The 19,052-nt window shown below is 39.4% G+C and overlaps 1 protein-coding gene across 2 annotated transcripts in view; it reads right to left on the bottom strand.

Moving 5' to 3' along the window:
* Window positions 1-19,052, bottom strand: part of PLBD1 (phospholipase B domain containing 1) — a 30,640-nt gene that overhangs the window by 5,325 nt on the left and 6,263 nt on the right. For both annotated transcript variants that reach the window (XM_070755983.1, XM_070755984.1), the window contains exons 2-6: window positions 10,190-10,409; window positions 9,230-9,313; window positions 7,231-7,369; window positions 2,951-3,112; window positions 64-208 (exon numbers count right to left, since the gene is read on the bottom strand). In XM_070755983.1, coding sequence (XP_070612084.1) covers window positions 64-208; window positions 2,951-3,112; window positions 7,231-7,369; window positions 9,230-9,313; window positions 10,190-10,409 — 750 coding nt within the window. The remainder of the gene's footprint in view (window positions 1-63; window positions 209-2,950; window positions 3,113-7,230; window positions 7,370-9,229; window positions 9,314-10,189; window positions 10,410-19,052) is intronic.

Here is a 19,052-nt window from a genome sequence, read left to right on the forward strand (position 1 = left end):
AAAGGTTATAGCTTACAGACAAACTAAGAAACACAAAGGGGATATTTCACTCATATAAATTACCTGGATAACTACTGAAAGAGGCACGTCCTGTTTTTGTCTGTGGATCATTAATTCTGAAGTCCATATGTTTATATATTCTCAGAGTGGAAGCATATGTGAACCAACTAGAATGAGCAAAGTAGATATTCTCATAACCAGGGAGGACCTGAGAAAAAGAATGAATTAGTTATCTAGAAATAACAGACAAATCATTTTTGGGGGATTTTTATGGAATTTAACATTTTTTTTAAAAATAATAATTATTGGTTAGTATTTTTATAGTCTGCAATTAGTAATGTGAATTAAAACATTAATAGAAGAACTGGCCTTACACAACTTTGAAGGTGTTGCTAGAATTAAGGATTTGGGGTGGGTGTCGGCATGTAGCTCTTTCAGCCAATGTTCCCTCTAATTTTTTTCCGGCGTGGGCGGAAAAGTATAGTGTCTGAGCGGCAGTCCCTTTGGGACTGGGCAGCATAGACGTATGTATGTATGTATGTATGTATGTATGTATGTATGTATGTATGTATGTATGTATGTATAAATAAGTAAGTAAATAAATAAATAAGAAAAAAATTCCCTTCTTTTTAATTAAAGGAAATTAATAATAAAACAAAACCAAAATCTATTACTATTATTACTATCTTCTCCTCTTTTTCCATCCCTGTCTCCTCCCCCCTTGTGTGTGTGTGTGTGAACTCTTGAACCATTTCCAATAACAGGTGAGCTATTGGAAATGGTTCAAGAGTTCACACACACACACACACACACGGCTGGGTTTTTTTTTTCTTTGTTATTATTTGGGTGTTTTTTACCATATGCTTTAAATCAAGAGTCATTTCTCTCTCTTTCTCATTCTCTCTCCCCCTCTTGCTCTCTCACTCTTTTTCTCACTTTCTCTGTCCCTCTCTTTCTATCTCTCTCCCCCTCTTTCTCTCTCTTTCTCTGTTTTCTTTCTCTCTCTATTGCTTTCTTTCTTTCTCTCTTTCTATCTCTCTTGCTTTCTTTCTCTTCTCTCTCTTGCTATCTCTCTCTCACCCCTCTTTCTCTCTCTCACTTCTCCCGCAGCAGTGGCTGCAGCTTCTCCTCCTCCTCCACTTCTGCGCTCCCAGCCAGGGGGCTGCGAGAGAGGGTTTTCTCCGCGCGCTTCAGGAATGCCCGCCCCACACTTCTCACAGCCCCTTCGCTGGGAGCGCTTTCCTCCTGAGCTTTCAGCAAGGGGGCTGCAGTAGAGGCAGGGCAGGCGTTCCCGAAGAACTCGGAGAAAGCGCTCTCGCAACCCCCTCGCTGAAAGAGAGAGAGGGAGGAGATTTCTCTCTTCCTCTCCCTGTCTCTCTTTCAGCGAGGGGGCTGCGAGAGCGCTTTCTCCGAGTTCTTCGGGAACGCCTGCCCTGCCTCTACTGCAGCCCCCTTGCTGAAAGTTCGGGAGGAAAGCGTTCCAAGCGAAGGGGCTGCGAGAGGGGTGGGGTGGGCATTCCCGAAGTGCGCGGAGAAAACTCTCTCTCGCAGCCCCCTGGCTGGGAGTGCAGGAGGTGGAGGACGAGGAGAGGGGGCGGATCGGGCGGGCGGGGGGCAAGGCCAAGAGGCTAGGGGTGCGAGGGGGCCGAAGGCACAGTGGGGAGGCAGGGCAGCCGCGGCTCCCTTTCCTTTTATTGCCGGCGCCTCCCCGCCCCGCCCCCGCGGGCTGGCAGGGGGATGGGGAGCGCCCCCCCCCCCGTGGAAAAGGGCACGCGGGGGGGTATTTGTGGGTGCCTGCCTGCTCACGGGTGCAGCTTACGGGGAACGGTGCTTTCAGCCTCTGCTGTGACTCCCTGCCAAGCCAGATCCCACTACTGGATGGCCTCACCCCTCACTCTCTACTCCCAGTCACTCCTCTCCTGGCCTGAGAAGGTAACGGTGACAGCAGGGGATGGAGACTCACTCCATATATCACAGGGGGAGCAAAGCATCCCTGTACTTGGCTCATCTCTTGCTGGGTCTCATGCGCACTTCTTCTGGCACTTGTTGGTACTGCGCATACCTCCGAGCTCCATCCCACCGGCCACAGCTCCTGACTATTCAAGTTAGATTTCTTAGCTTTCATTGCACAGAAGAAAGCAGGACACCATCATTGCTGTGTGTATGTGTTTGTATGTAAATTGATAAGATGGCAGGTGAAATGGTGCAAACCAATTTATTAGATTTGTATGCTGCCCCTCTCCAAAGACTGGGGGAGGCTCACAACATAACATCAATACAATATAAATACAAATCTAATGTTAAAAAATTGAAAAAACTAATTTAAAACACATTGTTATAAAAACATATGTACTACACAATCATACACACTCAAGCCGACTGAACATGAACATAATAAAGGTCAGTGAAAAAAGGAGGGGGGAGATTAATCCCCCCACACCTGGCGGCACAGGTGAGTCTTCAACATTTTATGGAAGGCGAGGAGGGTAGGGGCAGTTTGAATCTCCGGGGGGGAGTTGATTCCAGAGGGTTGGGGCTGCCACAAAGAAGGCTCTTCCCCTGGGTCCCGCCAGACGGCATTATTTTGTTGACGGGACCCAGAGAAGGCCAACTCTGTGGGACCTAATCAGCCGTTGGGATTCGTGCGGCAGAATCCTTGTTTATATTTTGTTCTTGTAAGCCACCCTGAATCCACAAGGAGAAGGGCGGCCTATAAATCCAATCCAATCAATCAATCAATCAATCAATCAATCAATAATGTTTTGGGGTTGGCTAATTCAGATGGTTACAGCAGTACTCCTGAAACCCCAGGTAATAAGAATAATGGAGAATAAGCAGATTGTGTTGACAATGCATTAATATTTGTAGACTGCTTGGATTGTGCTGTGATCAGTTTCATCACTCACTGTAATCCTAAAATAAAAGTTTTTTAAAATGCTACTGCTCTCACCTTGATTAAAGCTGAGCAATGGCCCATATCCCATTGATACATCCTAGTGATTTCTGGCAGAGAAAGAAAATCATTGTTTCTTGAGTCTTTGATTAAGGCAGGAATGAGGTCAAGCAGATCTCCAATTGCATTTAGGAAACTAATTTCAAAGAAAGTGAGAGGCTGAAATGAAAAAGATAACAATATACCTAAGATTCGGATTTATCTGAGTGTGACATATGACAGGCAGAAATAATCCATGCCTAACTAGTCTGTCTTCAAATCTGAAAAGTTAAAATCCAAGAGCAGTGATGTTTTGGTTCAAACATTCATATTAAAATTAATAAATAACAGTTCATAAAGTGCATATAGAAAATTGGATCTAAAACTACTGATTTACTCAACATGCTTTATTCAGACACAACTTTACTGATTAGGATCCCATTTAGAGATAACCAGATACTACAGGAAAAGAGAATATTTGTTCCTTGAGCTATAGAATGAATGAGTAAGGGGGTTTCTTGGTTCAGCTCGGGCAGATGAGTAAAGAGTCAGCGTTCTTGTCAACAGATTCTGGTAACTCAAAGTGCTGCACACAGGTAATTCTTGAGCCTCTGAGACTCTGCTGCCCAGGTGAAGGACAAAGTGTCTTGTTTTGTTGCCTTAACAAGATTGCTCAGTGCTGCAGAAACAGAGGCTGTCCATTACAGTCGATGTCGCAATGGCCCTTAAGTGACCATTTCACTGAATGACCCCCTATCCCTGTTCTCCCAATGCAGCTGTTAAAAGAATGAGCAGGTCCTGAAATGGACCACACCACAGGATGCCTCAGGGATGGGTAAGGCCATTGGAGGCCCACCACAGGCCCGCTTGCCTTGGCCCTCCCAAAACCTATTGAAGGTCCCAGAGGCCTTGCAGACCACTGGAACAGATTGCTTCATTGAGCAGCCATGTGACATGATTCCAGAAACATAGAAACATAGAAGACTGATGGCAGAAAAAGACCTTATGGTCCATCTAGTCTGCCCTTATACTATTTCCTGTATTTTATCTTAGGATGGATCTATGTTTATCCCAGGCATATTTAAATTCTCCGAGTCTCCGGAGAGGGGCGGCATACAAATCCAATAAATAATAAATAATAAATTCAGTTACTGTGGATTTGCCAACCACGTCTGCTGGAAGTTTGTTTTAGCATCAGTAAAATAACATTTTCTCACGTTGCTTCTGATCTTTCCCCCAACTAACCTCAGACTGTGCCCCCTTGTTCTTGTGTTCATTTTCCTATTAAAAATGTTTCCCTCCTGAACCTTATTTAACCCTTTAACATATTTAAATGTTTCAATAATGTCCCCCCTTTCCCTTCTGTCCTCCAGACTATACAGATTGAGTTCATTAAGTCTTTCCTGATCAGTTTTATGCTTAAGACCTTCTACCATTTTTGTAGCCCGTCTTTGGACCCGTTCAATTTGATCAATATCTTTTTGTAGGTGAGGTCTCCAGAACTGAACACAGTATTTATTATTTTATATACAGAACCTGAGAGGTTTCCAAAATCCTACATGGACTGAATGAATGAAGCAGAATGGGTTGTTTTGTCCCTCAGCCATATAGCATGGCTCTAGGAGCAGTTGCCATTTTTTCAGCCACCGAATTATATTCTAATATTGCCACCGCTTTTGGAATTACACAATGCAGATGCAAGGCAAACCACTCTGTTTTGCTGCTTTTGTGTGGCTTGTACGGTGCGTCTTAAGCCTCCTGCAGCTTTCTGCAGCAGTGTGCAACCCCATTAAGGCAGAAAAACAAGAGCAGTTTGTCCCACAGCCACCATTTTGATAGTTGCTTCCGAGTTTCTGCCACAGGCGAAGGATAACCGCCACGTTTTATTACCTTAACAAGTTTGCACAGTGCTGCAGAAAGTTTATGCAGGGCTGTGCAAAGTGTGTTACAGTAGCAGAACGGGGTGTGGTCACTGAATGCGCATTCAAGGAAAACCAATTAAAAATGTTCTACAGGTGGCACCTATCGCCAGAAAGACTTGCAAAAATGTTCCCAAAAACCTCTCCAATGTGTTGGAAGTGTAAAAAAGAAAGAGGCACGTTCTACCACCAATGGTGGACATGCACACCGGCAAAAAAGTTTTGGAATAAAATAACAAATTGGTTAAAAGAAATAGCAAATGAAGAAATCGAAAAAAACCCAGAATTATATTTATTGGGTATCTTTAATTAAAAAATAGAAAAAGAAGTAAGATACCTAGTTATACATATACTAACAGCTGCCAGAATAGTATATGCCCAACAGTGGAAAACAGATAAAATACCGGAAGAAAACATAATAATTAAAAAAATACTAGACTGTGCGGAGATGGACAGGCTATCCAAAAGATTAGAGGGAAAAGAAGAATCAGATTACTATAAAACATGGGCAAAATTTTATGATTGGCTAAAAGAAAGAAAGAAAGAAAAATTTATGCAAAGCAACACGTCAAATAAAAGAATTCAAAAATTAATATTATGTAAAAGAAGTGTAATTCTCTGATCAAATATTAAAAAAAAAAAAAGTGGGGAAACTTTCATTTCCCAAATGTTGTATATATATGTTTTTATGTATGTTTTTTTCCTTTGTCGTATGTCACATTTGTAAAAAAAATAATAATAATAAAAAAATAAAATAAAGTAGCAGAACAGAGTGGTTTGTCTCTCGCCTATGCAGCACAACTCTAGAATCAAGCCCTGTGGCCCAGCGACAAAGTGGCCCATTCCAGTACTATCAAAGTTTTCAGAGCTCTTGAAAAGGGAAGTGAGGAGGAGTATCTCGATCCTAGTAGGGTGGGAATCAGGCTTGAGGACAGCAGGGAGCAATGAAGGGGAAATTCCTGCAGAGGTCCAGTGGGCAGGATGGAGCAGATGATAGTCAGGGTGGCATTTATTTTTATTTATTTATTTATTTAGATTTGTATGCCGCCCCTCTCCGCAGACTCGGGGCGGCTCACAGCATAACATAACAGTTTGTAACAAATCCAAATATAATTTAAAACATTTAAAAGAACCCCATTTTGTTAACAAGCATACACTCAAACATCCCATACATAAAATGTGCATGCCCGGGGGAGGTGTTTCAGTTCCCCCATGCCTGACGACAGAGGTGGGTTTTAAGAAGTTTTCGGAAGGCAGGGAGAGTAGGGGCAGTTCTAATCTCTAATGCATTGCAGCATCCATGTGGTTGCTGTAAAGGCATACGAATACGGGAGCGCCGCTCCAGTCATAACTACAGGTCTGGGACATGAGCCATAATTTCAAACAACTGTTAAGCCACTGAGTATAAGTCAAGGACTACCTGTATTCCCTGATAAAGGAGTTTCCATCATAGAAGAGCAAGAGAATAGGATGTAAGGGATGAAGAGTGCAGCATAATATAAACTATTATCAATAGTTATCCTTTTTACTTCCTCTTTTTTATTTCATTTCCACAAAATCCTAACAGAAAATGCAAACTGTCAATTCATTTATAAATATTGCAAAATAGAATAGATTTCCTAATCAAAATCACTAAGCAGCACTGAAAAATTTCAAATTCTATCTTCATATGTAATGAAGAAAAAATAAATTACTTTCTTCTTAAATTTGGGGATATAGATCAAATTTGAAATTCTACACATTTTGCAAGGATAAGAATTTATATGAAAGTTGAATATATATATAATATATAATATAATATATATGTATATATTTAATTTAATTACGAGCTAGAGAGAATTTATTTGCCAATATTAAAATTGCAGAACAAACAGAAACATAGAAACATTGAAGATTAACAGCAGAAAAAGACCTCGTGGTCCATCTCGTCTGCCCTTATACTATTTCCTATATTTTATCTTAGGATGGATATATGTTTATCCCAGACATGTTTAAATTCAGCTACTGTGGATTCACCAACCACGTCTGCTGGAAGTTTGTTCCAAGCATCTTCTACTCTTTCAGTAAAATAATATTTTCTCACGCTGCTTCTGATCTTTCCTCCAACTAACCTCAGATTGTGCCCCCTTGTTCTTGTGTTCACTTTCCTATTAAAAACATTTCCCCCCTGAACCCTATTTAACCCTTTCACATATTTAAATGTTTTGATCATGTCCCCCCTTTCCCTTCTGTCCTCCAGACTATACAGATTGATATAAAACAGAACAATTGTAAAATAAAGGATGTTTTACATATTCTGTAGAGAAAGACTAGGTCTTAACTTAAATTCTGCAGTATATGTCCTTTTCTGAAAGTGAAAGACAACACATTGCTTCTTACCGTTCTTTTCTGCCGCTTAGCCCATTCTACGTTTCCCATGTACAGCCCATCCAGCTGAGCAATAACATAGCCTGCATTTCTCCAGAAGGGGTCATCCTTGTTATTTTTAATCTGCTGCCTGGTCCACTTATCCTGTTTCCTATATGGGAACAAATCTGAGTTTAGGATATATATTTGATCAGAAGAACTACTGAGATTTATACTCAAGGTTTGCTCCTTGAGTGGGACTTGTTTATATGCTTAGGAGCTAGATCCTGGGTCTAGAAAGCTTAGAACTATGGCGCCTAAAACACCATTTAAATATTGCCCACAAGATCATATGCTACAACGTCCTACCGGTCAATTACTACTTCAGCTTCAACTGCAACGACACAAGAGCATGCAACAGATTCAAACTTAATATTAACCGCTCCAAACTTGACTGTAAAAAATATGACTTTAACAATCAAGTTTTTGAAGCGTGGAACTCATTACCGGACTCAATAGTTTGTTTGTTTATTTGTTTGTTTATTTAGATTTGTATGCCGCCCCTCTCCGCAGACTCGGGGCGGCTCACAACAAAGTGAAAACACAATTTACAACAAATCTAAATTTCTACTAAAAACATTTTTAAAACCCCATTTTCTAAACACACATACATACACACATACCATTCATAAATTGTATATGCCCGGGGGAGATGTCTCAGTTCCCCCATGCCTGACGACACAGGTGGGTCTTAAGGAGCTTACGAAAGGCAAGGAGAGTAGGGGCAGTTCTATTCTCCGGGGGGAGTTGGTTCCAGAGGGCCGGGGCCGCCACAGAGAAGGCTCTTCCCCTGGGGCCCGCCAACCGACATTGTTTAGTTGACGGGACCCGGAGAAGGCCCACTCTGTGGGACCTAATCGGTTGCTGGGATTCGTGCGGCAGCAGGCGGTCTCGGAGATATTCTGGTCCAATGCCATGAAGGGCTTTAAAGGTCATAACAAACACTTTGAATTGTGACCGGAAGTTGATCGGCAACCAATGCAGACTGCGGAGTGTTGGTGAAACATGGGCATACCTAGTCGAACCTCGAGGTGATGAGGGCATGAGTGACTGTGAACAGTGAGTCCCGGTCCAGATAGGGTCACAACTGGTGCACCAGGCCAACCTGGGCAAAAGCCCCCCTCGCCACAGCTGAAAGATGGTTGAAAGATAGTGTCAACCCCTAACCCCCAACATTTCTCCCTTAGACTGTCCACGATTGACATCTCCAGGTTCCTAAGAGGTCAGTAAGGGGCATACATAAGTGCACTAGTGTGCCTTTCGTCCCCTGTCCAATTGTCTTTCCTTTATCTCATATATCATATATATTTCCTTCCTTTCATATATCTTCTCCTCTATTTTTACATATTATCTTTATATATATTACTTCATGTCTATTCTCTTCCATATGTATTGTGTATTGGACAAATGAATTAATAAAATAAAATAAATAAATATATAATGCTCTCCTCGAGCTATTAAACAATGAAGTTGTGGAACAAAGGACAAACCATATTAATACATGTTCTTTTGTTACAAAGTTTTGATAATTTCAAACATCGCAGATACATTTCCTCTGCTAAATATAATGACCGTAAAGTGCTGAAGACTGTCAACTCGGCATCAAAACCAAAGGCTTGTGGTATTTTAGAAATGTAGTAAACCTATTATGTCATAACCTTTCCTTGTATCGCGTTTTAGCCTCAATTCTTGCACAGAGTCATGCTAATTCTGTTTGTCTGATCCTCATTTAATTATATATTGCTTGAGGGAGTGGAATTAGCTTAGTAAATATATTATTCACATTGTCTTGTATGAACTGCACCAGTAGAGGCTAAACCAATTTCGTTGTATACATAATGTACAATGACAATAAAGGCTTTGACTTTGACTATAAAACATTCAATAACTCTGAGGATTCTTAAAGACGTATTATAGCACTTGTTTCATTGCTACTTATGAACCAGAACATTTTTGACAATAGAATACATACTGCATAAAATCTTTTACTTTTTGTTCAACGGTGAAATTCTTAATCAGCTCTTGATATAGATTTGCAACATGGTCACTCATACGTCTGAAAGAAATATGCATGAAATATTATTTTAGTCCACTTGTCTTGCCTTCTCAATATGAATACAATAAATGTTATGTCTTATCTTGTATCTTTAGTACAGCAACAGTTGTGACATTCCAATATAAATAATAAGAAAGACTGTGCATAATTTCATTCTGTATGTAAAATAACAATAATGGGCTTCTCACTCTACTCACAGTAACATAATTAAAACTATACATTTCAAGTTATTTTTATAAGATTTTCTTAAATTAGCTTGAATCTTCTTTCATTTGGTACTATGAGCATCATGCTAATTCTGCCCAATAATCTTGGGTTGCCTGCTCAAAGCTATAGGCAAAATATCAAATCATAGAGATTTAAAAAATGAGGAATAACTGGAATTAAAATTAAAGTTCAATTAGAACTGAAAAAGTTTCTTGAATGAGAAGCAAAACATTTTCAAAAGGAATAAACCAAGAAAATCCAATTGACTTTTTGGAAAAAGCACCTTTAGGTCCTCCAACATAGTGCCCTTCAAATTTTGGACCTCAAATTCTTAAAATCCAGAATAACCTAAGTTTAGGGAAGTTTAATCAAGATATCACTTGCCTTAATGCCTTCTTAAATTATAATTCACATGAGAAAGGCAAGCACTGTAGCCAATCTTTAAAAATGTAGTTGTAGGCTTCTATGGAATCTGTTCCTGGTCTGGTCCACCTATAGACAATAGTTGTCTATTGTTCCAGGAGGTGAATCTTTCCTTAATATATTCTGTATTAAAAGCGCATATTATAAATACTGGTAACTAAGCTTCTTCTTTCACATGCACAGTCCAAACCACATTTTAGATCATCAATTAATTTAGATGCCAATTTAGCTGGCCAAACTACTTACGGAGCAGTGAGATAGCCTTCCAAGAAACCTGCAGCGTACATGAGTAATTCATTGCTTATGGGCTGGTTACCGTAGCCTGCTTTGATCTCAAGTATCCCCCATCCAGTAGATTGTACAGTCTCATTGTAATAGCCATAAGCATCACCATTCCTGTCTAATAAATCCCTAACGTGGAAAGATTTTTCAGCTTCCAACCAATATACAGTAGCATATTGGAGATCTGTAAGGATACAAAGAAGAACATGGAAAAATCAAAATACTGTATAGTATAAAAATCTCATTCCTTGATTATGAAAAAATATATAAAGGGAAAGATGGGTGGAAGAGATATTTTTCTTAGTCATTTTCTGTAGTTAAAAATCTGTTTCTTTCCACTTTCTTGTCATTTGCCTTGAACCTGACAGCTTAATAGAGGATGGTTGCATCCTAATTTAATCTTAAAATCACTCATATAATCAAACAGGATGCATTCCATTCAGAGGGAAAGTCACCATTATAATCTGCCTACATAAAAAAGATGATAAAGGTGTATAAAAAACCTAGAGACCAATAAGTCTTATAGGAATTGTGACTAAAATGTGTGATAAGGGTAGTGAAGTGTAATTATTTCTCCATCCTTACAGGGAGGTGGCTGCAGCCCTTTTTCCAGTAATCAGGTCCCTCCTGGCTAGGAAAAAGCAAAGCCATGGCAAGGTCACTTTGAGGAATATTCTTGAATATTCTTGGCATCTGTCAGACAAAGTTCTTGCTTTGCCCAGAGTTAGACTGTGTCTGGAAGCCCCTGTGAAGTTTATTTTATTTTATTTATTTGTCATACAAATATAGTATTGTATCATAGTATGTTTAACATAATATAAGTATAAAGTAGAGATAGAAAAGATAAAAAGACAGGGACGGTAGGCACAAAGGTGCACTTATGCACGCCCCTTACAGACCTCTTGGAAAAGGGGAGAGCTCTACTGTAGATAATGTAAGGTTGAAGATTTTGGGATTGGGGGAAGAAACAACAGAGTCCAGGCGTTGACCACTCTATTGCTGAAATCGTATTTTCTGCAGTCTAGTTTGGAGCGATTTACATTTAGTTTCTATCTATTGCGTGCTCTTGTGTTGTTGTTGTTGTTGTTAAAGGTGAAGTAGTCGCTAACAGGGAGTACATTGTGATGTATGATTTTATGAATAACAGTTAAATCAGTTTGGAGGCGGCATAGCTGTAAATTTTCTAAACATAATAATTGAAGTCTGGAGGAGTAAGGTAATTTGTTGCATGACAAGGAGTGGAGGACTCTTCTTGTGAAGTATTTCTGGACTCCTTCAATTGTATTGATGTCTGCTATGTAGTGTGGATTCCATATAGGTGAGCTGTATCCAGGAATTGATCTGACAAATGTTTGGTATGCTCTGGTTAGTAGATCAGTGTTTCTAGAGAAGAAGCATAGAATTAAGTTTGTGACTCTTAGTGCTTTTTTGGCAATGCTGTTGCAGTGGGCTGTGGCACTTAGGTCATTGGAAATGAGTATTCCAAGGTCTTTGACTGAGTGAGGGTCTTCTGCGAGTTTAGTTTGTCCAAGTGTGTATTTAGTATTCGGATTCTTTTTACCAATGTTTAGGACAGAGCATTTGTTGGATGAGATTTGGAGTTGCCAGTTGTTAGACCATTCAGATACATGGTCAAGGCCCTTTTGAAGGGTAGAAGTATTATCAGAGGAATTAAATAGCTTAACATCATCAGCAAAGAGAACACTTTGCTGATGATGTTAAGAGAAGTGATGGAGGCGTACTTGAGTCTTGTTGTCTGGTAGAAATTGGTTGCTCTTAAGGAAGTGAATAGGTTCCTTGGGGTTGTGAGCTTAGCCAGTTATGTTCTCAATCCCTGCTCTTCCTGGCTAGAGAAGGCCTCTTAGGAGATGGCATGTGATCCAAGGAATGATTAATCAGTCTTTGCAGGACAGGATGTTACTACCTGCTCCCCAAAGAGGCAGAGGTATATCACCTTCTCAAGAGGGCATCCTAGGGCTAGGGGTGGGTTCGGATTCCTTTACTGCTGGTTCACTCAGGGACGCGATGGGTGGGTGCCCAGGTGCATGTGGGTGCTGTATTTTAAAAAACTTCTGCACATGCGCAGAAGCAAAAAACAAGATAGCGGCGCCTATGGCCCCACCAAGAGAACTGGCTCAGGGGCATGGCAGGCCTGTTCCAGCGATCCAGGCCAAGTTGCTACCAGTTCTATAGAACCAGTCCGAACCGGTAGGAACCTGTTCTGTCCCAGCAATGAGCCACCCAGGAAATATGCCCGCACACACTGATTTTACAAGATTAAAGCATTTAATTCTAACATTTTAGGAGCAGTGATGTTTAGGTTATAAAGTTCAGCAAAAATCAGGAAATAAGTCTTTTTGGTGCCAGCTGCTAATTAGAGTTCCCACAACCAAATCAAACTGATCATTTGTTTGATCACACAGTTCTTTTTAAAAATCCATATTATGAGGACTTTCCAATTTCATAAAACAAGTTACTACAATAATACAATGCTTATAATAATATAAACAATATATATGTGAATTTAGTTCAATATTAAATATTAAAGCTAAACAGATCTATATACAATCAATGAATTCTAAGTAACTCAAAATCTTCCACACTTTTTATAGCATTTAGGTTAGTTCTATTGATAGCACCATCATGGATTTTGAATTATTTTACTCAACAAATCAGCATGGCTACTCTTCATTTGTACTGCATTGTACAAATTCATCCATGAGATGAATTCCTTATTTTGAAATAAGGAACCTGTTTCTTGAAACTGTTGTGTCCAGGGTGTCCATATCCAAACCCTGTGCTTAGATATCTTCTTGGACAGAGAATGCCAGCAGGAAAACCCTCAGACAAAAGGCAGTTTCTAAGAAATTTTAATTGAAGAAACTCTGGAACCGTTTCATTCCATCTCTAATAGGAAGTTAGATGAAGGGGCCACAGAGATCCCCAGCAACCAGCAAAAGTTATATACAGTGGTACCTCTACTTAAGAACGCCTCTACTTAAGAACTTTTCGAGATAAGAACCAGGTGTTCAAGATTTTTTGGCCTCTTCTTAAGAACCATTTTCTACTTAAGAACCGGAGCCCAGAAAAATTTCTCAGGATATTTGAGAGCAGCGCAAAGGCCCAGCCAGTTTCCTGCCACTGTCCCTTTAATCCTGACCATCTGGGCTGCCAGAGAAGCCCTTTGGTGGCGCTTAAGGAGGCTTTGGCAGTCCAGAGCGAACAAAACATTTTCCTTTCTTTGGGCGCTTGGACAGGGAATAAACCTCTGCCAGCGCCCAGAGAAAAGGAACGCTCCCATCGCTCTGGACAGACGAGGAGTCACCACAGTGAAGGAAAAGCGCATGAGGAGAGGGGAGCCCTTCAGCATGGGAAGAGGCAGCAGGTAGCAGCAGCAGCCATCAGTGTATGGGAGGCAGTGTATGGGAGGCAGCCTCGCGCCGGGTGTATTGGAGGCACGTGCTCCTCCTCACCGCCTCAGTCTCTCTTTTTTATTTAAGCCTTAAAGTTTTGGATTGTTTTGATTTCCCTCCTCTCACTTTCTTCCTTCGGCAGCGACTGTCCTCCTCTTCTTCTTCCTCCTCCTCCTCCCACCCAAATTCCAAGCTTTTATTTCTTTCCTAATGGGTTTGCATGCATTATTTGCTTTTAAATTGATTCCTATGAGAAAAATTGCTTCTACTTAAGAACGTTTCTACTTAAGAACCTGGTCACGGAACGAATTAAGTTCTTAAGTAGAGGTACCACTGTACATTATAATTGGCTTTTTAAAATATTATCCTTCTATTCAGTCACTTGTTCCCCATCTCAGCAGGATTCCACATATGAGGCTGCTTTCCTTGCTTGCCAGGGCCTCTAACTTTTCTGAAAGTACATTTATCTAAGGACAAACTGTCTTTGGAAGGTACATCTTATCTCACCTCTATGGCTAAACTATTATCAAGGTCTATATATTGTGAAAAATAAGATAATAAACAACATCTTTTAAAAAAAGAGGGAGAGGGGGTTCCAGAGTCTTAATAAATAGTGTGTAAATGCTTTAATAAAATGTTTTGAAACTGTATTCTATAAAATATTCTAATGTTAAAGAGATTGCAATTTTATAACTCGGTTAATTGAGGGGGGAGAATATGGTTCATTATAAAAGATGCTTCCAAATTTTGGAGTGTTGTATTTAGAAAACAACTGTAGTTTTTCATGTGAAGTTCTGAAAGGAAACATTTGAAGAAAAAAAACCTTCGTTATATTTTGTTAGAAAAACATCCTAGAATATCATTTCCATATAAGCAAGCAGAAAGTGGAATTGCTAATCCCACATTTAGAAAATAGAAAAATATCAGCAGGTTCCTTTTTTTTCTCTAAGTGCAACTATGATTTTTTTCAAAATATTTTATTACTATTATGTTACTACAGTATATCTGCCTAACACTCTACTTCTATAATTAATAATAACTGATTCTTTCAAATAGAAGAACTAAATAATTTTACTTCCCCTATCATTATTGCAAAAGCTTTTAAAATCAGTATAAAACCACAGATAGAAAACATGAACAAATGAAGCTACTAGTTTCATTTCTGCCATAAAATTAAAATACAAAAAAACAGAGATACTATTTTAGGTTTGTTGAAAAATGTGCAGTTCTTTATTTTTTAAATACAGCCTTATACATTTTATACATCTCAAAAAAGTTTTCAAAACTTTGAATCTCAGACACACAACTAAGTGTATATAAAATGTAACATTGGCTCCAACTTATTTTGCTTGCTATCCAATAACTTCTATTTCATCATTGAAGCTTCTCACTTACTTTTGCTAAATTCAGTAAATCTAGGCAATCAAGGATATCCGGCGTATTTTGAACTCTTTTTTTTTTATAGCTTCAGTAAACTTTGTATTTTCCAGTACACACTAGTGTGCTAGTGTAGCACTATTCTTATTCTGGTTAAATAGCTTTAAAATTGAAATAATCCCTTGATGTTACAAGTGTGAGCGCCATTGCATTCATATCTAGTTTGTGACTTAAAGATATCCTGATGGTATTATATATGTGCAGTGGTACCTCTACTTACCAATTTAATTCATTCCGTGACCAGGTTTGAAAAGTTTGTAAGAAGAAGCATTTTTTCCCATAGGAATCAATGTAAAAGCAAATAATGTGTGCGATTGGGGAAACCACAGGGAGGGTGGAGGCCTTGTTTCCTCCCAGGAGATTCCTAGAGGGGCCCCGCAAAGGCTTCTCCCTGCCTTTTCAGGCCCTGTTTCCTCCCAGGAGATTCCTAGAGAAAAGCAGAGGCTTCTCCCTGTCTTTTCCAGTTACAGTTTCGGAGGCTTGGGTTTTTAAGAAGAAAATGGTTCTTGAGAAGAGGTAAAAAAATCTTGAACACCCGGTTCTTATCTAGAAAAGTTTGTAAGTAGAGGCCTTCTTAGGTAGAGGTACCTAAGGGGATTTTTTTTACATTTATGTTTTGTCTGTTGTCCATAATATATTTATTTCCCTTTTGTGGAATTGCCACAGCTCAGCAGCCGTAATATGGATAGTCCATGATAACGAACAGAAAGATAGAGTTTCTCCAGTCAAGCTGCTTTTTAATATACAGAAACTAAAAGAAGGCTCCCCAAGATCACCAATTCCAGATAGAAAGCGGTAATTGCTTCTCAGAATTACTAATTAAACAGTTAAGAAGCAAGGAGTATGGGAATAAAGGTGAATTCTGGTGCTCATTGTTCAACTTCCAAAGTTAGCAACCTTATTCAGAACTCTCCCAACCCCTTTCCCTCCTTATACTAAAATCACAACAGAAACATGCCCCGATAACCCTTCTGCCTTTTTTCATGACATCTTCAATTTATCCTCAAATACCTAAGACAGCTTGAAGTTGTCCTTAGCTGTTCTGATGTTAAAATAATGCCTTCCCTTTAAGCAGGCAACAACAGGTAGCAGTCTGTGGGTAGAATCTGAACTATATTGTTCCCGTATTGTAGCAGTCTGTGGGTAGAATCTGAACTATATTGTTCCCGTATTGTTGTTGTTGGTCCTTAGAGAGGAAGATCTGCTTGGCACCCTAGCAATTATCTGCGGATGGACACATGCTCCCTTCCCTCTAATCCCATAGTTTTCTGGGGCTATTCTGATTTTTCAGTCACAGAATCCAATTTTCTCCCCAAATCAGGTTCTGGACTGATCTCTGCTTCGCTCCAGAATCTCACTTCATATCGGGAACACGGGATAATTCAGGAAAGAAAAATCACATACAGCAGGGAGCAAAGTCTAAGCCATTGATTCTATTTGGGGGGAGGGGCAATCCCACAGCATTTCAAATGTTGATATTACTGCTTTGGTGTTTATCTTTACCACAGGCATAGTTTCATAATGGCCCACTGCTTTTGCCTGCGAAAGATTTTACACATTCAGCTGCGTTTTCCAATGATGAAGAAAGAGTGAAAAGAATGAATTGATTTTTCTCCTGTGTTCCCAAAAAGTCACACACAGATATCATTCCAAAAAAGGGAACACCACAAAAAATTGCCAGCAGCATCAATCCAAGTCCAGTTTCACTGTTGTGCTTGCAGGGTGCCACTGACAGCTGATGCAGCAACAACTTTCACCGCTTTGGCATCAGCCATGTGATGGAAGAAAAGTGATATCTTTTAAAAAGTATTTTAATGCAGGATTATTAATGTTTGTTTGTTTGTTTGTTTGTTTTGTCCAATACACAATGAGAGTTTTAGTGGGTATATATATATATATATATATATATATATATATATATATATACACATAGTAAAATACACGATGAAGGTTATAGAGGAGATAATAATAATTTAATAATAATTTATTAGATTTGTATGCTGTCCCTCTCCGATACTCATAGTAAAATATATCTATGAAAGAATAGAAAAGATGATATAGTAATAGAACATATCAATGAAAGAATAGAAGAAGAGATATAGGAATAGAAGAAAGGAATAGGAGATATAGGAGAGCAATAGGACAGGGGACGGAAGGCACTCTAGTGCACTTGTACTCGCCCCTTACTGACCTCTTAGGAATCTGGATAGGTCAACCGTAGATAATCTAAGTTCCATGCTTCGACAACTCGGTTACTGAAGTCATATTTTTTACAGTCAAGTTTGGAGCGGTTAATATTAAGTTTAAATCTGTTGTGTGCTCTTGTGTTGTTGTGGTTGAAGCTGAAGTAGTCGCCGACAGGCAGGACGTTGCAGCATATGATCTTGTGGGCAATACTTAGATCATGTTTAAGGCGTCTTAATTCTAGGCTTTCTAGGCCCAAGATTGAAAGTCTAGTCTCGTAGGGTATTCTGTTTCGAATGAGGTGCAGTGTTAGAAAGCTATGGTGTTTTGAAGCTACTTATATTTTTTAAAAAATAGGAGATAAGGGGAATATACTCATACCCTCCTTGCTATATATCACCCATCATTCTTAAATTCATCTTTGTTGTCTTAAATTCACAATATTTTTCTCAATAGATTTCATATTGTATAGAACAGTGATGGTGAACCTATTTTCCCGCAGGTGCCGAAAGCATGTGCGTGCGCGCTATTGCGCAAGTGTGAGTGCCTACACCCATAATTCAATGCCTATGGAGGGCGAACATAGCCTCCTCTGCCCCCTGGAGGCAGTAAACCACCCATTTCCCAACTTCTGGTGGGCTCAGTAGGCCCATTTTTCATCCTCCCCAGGCTCCAGAGGCTTCCCTGGAGCCTAGGGAGGACAAAAACGCCCTCCACCATCCCCCTGGAGGTCCCACAGAAGCCGAAAATGCCCTCCTTGAGCCTCTGTGTGAGCTGAAAATCAGTGCACACATGCATGTTGGAGCTGAACTAGGGCAATGGCTCGCGTGCTGGCAGATATGGCTCCATGTGCCAACTATGGCACGCGTGTCATAGGGTCGCCATCACTGGTATTGAATATCCTCACAAACCTAGGGCATCAAGAAAACCAGGTTTTGCAATACTGTCCCAAATCCACAGAAAACAATGACTAGTCCAAAAGGCCAAGGGAATGTACCGTATATACTCAAGTATAAGCCGACCCGAGTATAAGCCGAGGCACCAATTTTTGCCACAAAAACTGGGAAAACGTATTGACCCGAGTATAAGCCGAGGTTAGAAAATGCAGTGGCTACTGGTAACTTATAAAAATGGAAAACAATAAAATTACATTAATTGAGACATGTTTTAGAATATTTATTTTAAAGAAAACCAGTAAACTAGCTCTGTAAATTTAAAAGAGGGTAAACTAATTAACAATATTAACAATAAATTAAAAAGTAAAAAAAGTAGCTCGATCAGGAACAAAGCTAAAACCTAAGAGTTAAAATCCTTCAAAACTGGATTCCTTCTCATCATTAATTGGATTTACATTATTGTTCTGTTTTTATATATGCTGTGAGCCACCCTGAGTCCTTGGAGAAGGATTGCATACAAATCCAATTAAATAAATAAACAAACAAACAAACAAATAAATAAGTGTATCCAAAGAAGAGCTTCAGCATTAGCTGCTGTGAGGTTATCAGCATAGAAAACCAAATAGATAGATAGATAGATAGATAGATAGATAGATAGATAGATAGATAGATAGATAGAGATAGATAGATAGAAAGATAGATAGATAGACAGACAGACAGACAGACAGACAGAAAAATAGATAGATAGATAGAAATAGATACAGATAGATAGATAGATAGATAGATATAGATAGAAAGATAGATAGACAGACAGACAGACAGACAGACAGACAGACAGAAATAGATACAGATAGATAGATAGATAGATAGATAGATAGATAGAAAGAAAGAAAAATA

The sequence above is a fragment of the Erythrolamprus reginae genome, chromosome 6 (assembly GCF_031021105.1).
Source record: "Erythrolamprus reginae isolate rEryReg1 chromosome 6, rEryReg1.hap1, whole genome shotgun sequence".
Lineage (NCBI taxonomy): Eukaryota > Metazoa > Chordata > Lepidosauria > Squamata > Dipsadidae > Erythrolamprus > Erythrolamprus reginae.